Source organism: Nymphaea colorata, chromosome 14, assembly GCF_008831285.2.
Source record: "Nymphaea colorata isolate Beijing-Zhang1983 chromosome 14, ASM883128v2, whole genome shotgun sequence".
NCBI classification, from domain to species: Eukaryota; Viridiplantae; Streptophyta; class Magnoliopsida; order Nymphaeales; family Nymphaeaceae; genus Nymphaea; species Nymphaea colorata.
The window spans coordinates 6,368,431-6,373,988 of NC_045151.1; the positions used below are offsets into that span (position 1 = coordinate 6,368,431).

Sequence of the window (5,558 nt, forward strand, 5' to 3'; positions counted from 1 at the left end):
TCAGTTCATCTATCGTCCTTATAGTAAGAAAGAAACGTGAGGCCTCGACCTGAAATTCTCAAAAAGAGAAAGGTAGCCAAATGAAATATGCTATAGGACGTGGTCAGAATCAGAAAATTAATACACCCCTATCTCGATTTCGGTCAAGTTGCTTGCTGTTCAACCCAATGGTCGTGCACGGATAATGTTCGCCCAGAACCATATCCGAACAACCACAGGCGTGTCTCCAAGTGGCACTGCAAGATCCACTTCATCTCCTCGTCGAATTTCAGTCACATACTTTCTCCCTTGATAGGCTTGTTCCCTCCTTCTCCCTCTCCACTTCTAGAAATACAGGAAGAGAGGTAAGGTGTTGCTGAGAGTAAGAGCAGAGTCGAGCAGAGCAGAGAAGGCAATGGCGTCATCGTCCCTCCTCCCCTCACTCAACCTAAAGCCTTCACCTCTCTCACAAAGGCTCAACAGTGGGGCAGGCAGCCTCCCCTCCCTCGCAAGGGCTCCCTCCTCCTTCAGGGTCGTAGCCAGTGGCGGCAAGAAGATCAAGACCAACACTCCATACGGTTAGTTTTCTAGTCTCCCCCTCCATCATCAGTTCATCCGACTCTAATTAGTCTGCGTGTTGTGTGGTAGGTGCCTACGTGCTTTTTGTGTTCATGGCCGTTGCAGGCAGGGGTGAAATTTGGATTTTTTCATTAGTCAGGATGAAGGATAGTTTCAAAATTTTAAAATATAGTTTTTCAAAAATTTAATATAATGAGAACCCTTTAAAATTACATGATTTTTTTTTTATATACACTAGATGAAAACTTTTGATAATTACGTGTAATTTTTTTTTTTTGGAAAATTTGAAGGGGGCCATGGCCCCTGCCGCCCCCCTTGGCTCCACCCTTGGCAGCCGAGTATGTTGTGAAAGCTTCTTTCAAAGGGTGCAGACTCCTCAAGTGTGTGGACCTAGGCTTCAACTGCCGGATCCACTGGTCATGCGCATGAGGGTCATGAAGATGATTTATATTAACATGTTAATAAGGCTATATAATCACATTTAAAACGTTATGCAGAAGTCAAATTTCTTTCTGTCCATGCTTAGTTAAGGAGTTGAAACTTAAGACCTCCAAATTGGAAATGTTAGGTAACGCCTAGTTTTAGTTTTATTTAAGATAATTGATTAAGAACTGCAATTTGTATATCTTGCATAGTGTTTCACCAACTCAAACAATAAAGGATTTCGCCTCAGAGAAACATAATAGGAAAATTCTTCTGGATATCCTAATTTTCAAAATGTTAATTCGTTCAATGATTCAAATAATAGGCGCATTCAAGCAAGAGACAGTGCATACAAAAATAAAAACTTCAAAGCCCACTACTGTTGTTAATTGGTAGTTTGCTTATGCGTGCAGGAATCAATGGAGGTATGAGTTTGAGGGACGGTCTGGATGCATCAGGAAGAAAGGGAAAGGTTAGAACAGTTTATTCATATATAGTTATATCCATGAGATCCAATGTCCAGGTTTGGTATTGTTTTGTCATTTTGAGTTTGATATGGATCCGGCTTTTCATGTATACATACAGCTACTCCGGATCCGAGTCCTACTAACATATGAATGTTGGGACATCTAATAGCTGGGTCTCATAAAAGGCTCCCAAAGTAAACCGGGTCTGCAACCACGTCATGATATTTTGGCCCATCATTTTGATATATTTGACATGTTCGTTTTGCAAAATTTTAACATCCGCATCCACATGGTTTCACCTTTGCATCATGTTTCCTTGTATAACCAGAATTTAAACATGATTGTTGATAATTAATTTGTTTTCCATGGCAAAGAAGCCACTTCTTCAGTGGAAGGCCTTTCTACGACACTCTTAACTTACCATGCCTATGGTAATTGTCCCTTAATTGCATAAGAGGCTAAAGCCCATCCTTTTTTTTTCATCCCTTTGGGGTTTGTGGCTGCTTCGTTACCTAGGTAGGAAGTGAGACACCTTTTAGATAGAGTGTCATGCATCCACTGTATATAGTCCAAAAGAGTAGCGTCTATGACAATTAAACATTTATCAGCCCACCAGTCCGACCAGCTATGCTATGTCTTTTGAAACACCCAATTGTATAAGAGAGATGAATGAACTTTTTGAGACCCGCCAAGGCAAACAATGAATTGCACTACTACTACTCTGCAAGGGGCTGCTAACCCCATTTGGATTCGTGATTGTTGTTGTCAGTTTACGTGCTCTGCTTCTTACATCTGTCTGCATTTCAAACTTAAAATTTACAGTAAAACAAAGATATGAATATTTAAATTTGTGCAGGGAAAGGGAGTCTACCAATTTGTTGACAAGTATGGTGCCAATGTTGATGGATACAGGTATATCGCCATTTTTTTCAGATTTTGTTATACCGATTAAGCCATAAATACTGAAACCATATGCATCTTTGTGTACTAAAAACATGTGCATCGTTGTCTAGACCAAAGTATTTTGCTAGGCACACATGCTCAAACTTGTTTAAGAATCAGATATCTGCTTCAAATTGAAAAACAGTAACGCAAACAAGACTGTGTTAAAATATTAACTTCTCTTTTTATATACATCTCTAAAGAGTATGCTTAAATGCAGACAAGATGCTGTTAAAATATTGATTTCTCTTTGTAAGAATGCATCTCAATTGCTTCTCCTTAACAAAAAATATCTTGAGTACACATGCAAGAGTGACAAAGACCTTGTTGTCCTTTTCCTTTTCAATCTTTTTTTGGCTGCTGGCTTTTTTACCACATAAATAAGATACTCAACCTTCCAACAAGATGGAGCTTTGTTCGATTCTTTCACCATGTCGTCCATACATAATATAACTGGCATCAACAAAAAGGTTTGTTTGGCAGTTAGATGTTGTGGAATCTGGAGATGTAACAGTTCATTTGCCGATGATCATACTCTTTTACTCTTTGTAACATTTCAAGCTTTTCAATTTTCGGCTGGACGAATTATTCACTAAAAAATAAGGTTTTTTTTTAAAAGAAAATTCTTTTTGGATGATGAAAGTAGGCGCTATATTATGTGATCTTGGCACACAATAAGTGGGTTTTTCAAGTGGAAAATTACTTTAATGTAAGTTATATCACATCCTAAGGCTTGACTGTCAGTAAATAAAATATCTTTGCCAATCAAGATTGGGTGATACCACAAATATCTTCGCGCATCTATACTGGTGTATTTTAACGTCATGAATACTAACCCTGTCTATAGGTAGGACCTACAGCGGCTTGAAAATTGAAAGACATGGGATCATATATACATTTTTATCTACAAAATGAAAGGCTTTAATTCACAATAATTATATAAAACAAATCATGAGATTTTACCAAATAATGCGCAAGGAAGGAAATTATATTTACACTTTGGTTGCTTTTTTACATTCTAAAGTCGAGTGCTTTGTTCTGCAGTCCAATCTTTTCACCAAATGAATGGTCACCAAGTGGCGACGTTTATGCAGGAGGTGAGAGTTTTCTATCTTTAACTTGCATATAATTCCTTATTATATACTCAAAAATATGTATTTCGACTTCTTTTGGCCTCCCCAGTCAGTCTACGTACTGTAGAGTCCTACTTGATTCCAATAACTTCTTCTTTGTGAACTATTGCGCCTGAATCGATCATGTAGGCTCCCAAGATTGCCTTATGACAAATTGTTCTTCTTTTGGCTGTCTAGCACTAGATCATAGTGGTGTCTTAATTCCAAACATGTTGCAACCCTTCTATGTTACTCTCCACATGATCCTAGATAGAGAACGCATGTCCCATGTCATTTTTGGTGTGTTCATGCTATAGGATCTATGGATACAAGTTGGTCTTTGAAACCAAACTCTCTCTCATTCTGATATCATATTCATTTTTGCTTGCATGAATGGGTTGCAGGAGCCACAGGATTAGCCATATGGGCCATCACTCTTGGTGCACTTCTCTTGGGAGGAGCTCTTCTTGTCTACAACACTAGTGCTTTGGCTCCTTAAGCATGCTTTCTTCTCCCATGCCCACCTTTTGATGCAAATTACCATGCTCAATGTCTTTTGTCATCACTTTAAGTGTATGGTATACATTTAAGATGATATCCTTTAGCTAGTTCCATGTGTATGCATATGTAATTCCCGTGTAGTGCTATAAAATGGACTTGGTTGATTAGCTTGGCATTACAACAAAAGATAGATCTTCAGCCACAAAATTAACCATGGCTAGAGACCTGAAAACCAAGGATGAAAGTACTTTTAGCCATGGTGTCAACTTTGATGGTTAACTGCATCAGCTGTGGTGGTAGTTATGGTGGCAATTGACTTTCAACGACAGTTTAGGCTCTGGTCGTTGCAACTATGGCACACGGTTTGACTTGGCTACTAGCTATGGTTTCAATGGTGTTGTTACTTGCAACAATCATAATGCTTGCATGCAGTGGAAGAGCCAGAAAAAATTCTAGAAGAGGCACTCTTCATAGATTTTCATATAAGAAGGGGCACTCATATACATAACATAGCAAATATTTAAAGGTATTAATTTGAAAATAAGGAAACCTTGAAGGGCTAGCCCATTGGTGGTTCCGCCTTTGCTTGCATCTTATCTACGAAAAATCCATTACTATTGTAACTATTGTTGCTTTTGTTTCACACACAAACACATACATAAATATATTTGCTACGATCGTGCTTTCATAATCTTTATAAATCTCTAATACAATTTGGAATACAAACTACAATCAAAATCTAAACCTTGGTCTGCTTTGTTTGTTACAACAGCTCCACTATCTCACACCCCTCAAGAACAACATCAACATGCAAAACTGTCTTACAATTCATAGTGAAAGAATAGCCCAAAAAGTAATGATACCATTGAAAGCTTGCAAGCAGAAAATGCAAATGATAGTAGGAAACAAAAAATGAAGCTAGTTAACCAAGCCCCTCAGAGAAACTTGCACACATTTTTGAGGAAGTCCAATATTTGTGTCTAAGGATCAAATTTTCAGACTGCAGAAATCAGATTTTCTCAAAAACAAACATTCCACTTGAATCAATAACAAAAAATGTGCAGCTCACATGGACTGTACTCTGCCAACATAATGAGTCTTATGCTACAAAGTGAGAAGAAAATGTTGAAACATGATTCTCTAGGACCATGCAATTAGAGATAAAACTTCATATCATGCTTTAATAACAACTTTCATTGAATGTCGTCCAACAAATACTGAAATTTAAGAACCTACCTATGACCTTCCATTTGCCCTTAGTACAAAATCCTCAATTTGATAAGTGTTTTCCTTGACAATTAATTATTGATCATCACAAGCTCACATGTCATCACCTAGGCCTTTTAAAATAGTTAGCTACAACTACAGCCAGTGATGTGGATGACCAACACAAGTTCAGCAACTCAACATATATATCTTTAAATGTGATTATTTGAGGTAAATATTAAATGATCTCATAGAAGAGAGAAATAAAGGAATCAAGGCACAAAAAAAATGCAAGGTTGCAAGTGGTTCGGTCTATGAAAAGACCTACATCTACTCTCAAAAGGCGCTT

At 37.8% G+C, this 5,558-nt stretch overlaps 1 protein-coding gene across 1 annotated transcript; it reads left to right on the forward strand.

The window, feature by feature from the left end:
* Positions 1-301: 301 nt before the first annotated feature.
* LOC116267741 (photosystem II 10 kDa polypeptide, chloroplastic) lies at positions 302-4,170 on the forward strand. Its single transcript, XM_031649618.2, has 5 exons — positions 302-557; positions 1,395-1,453; positions 2,305-2,360; positions 3,435-3,487; positions 3,907-4,170. Exons 1-5 carry the CDS (start codon positions 395-397, stop codon positions 3,999-4,001), a joined length of 426 nt encoding a protein of 141 aa, XP_031505478.1. The 5' UTR covers positions 302-394; the 3' UTR covers positions 4,002-4,170.
* Positions 4,171-5,558: the final 1,388 nt, after the last annotated feature.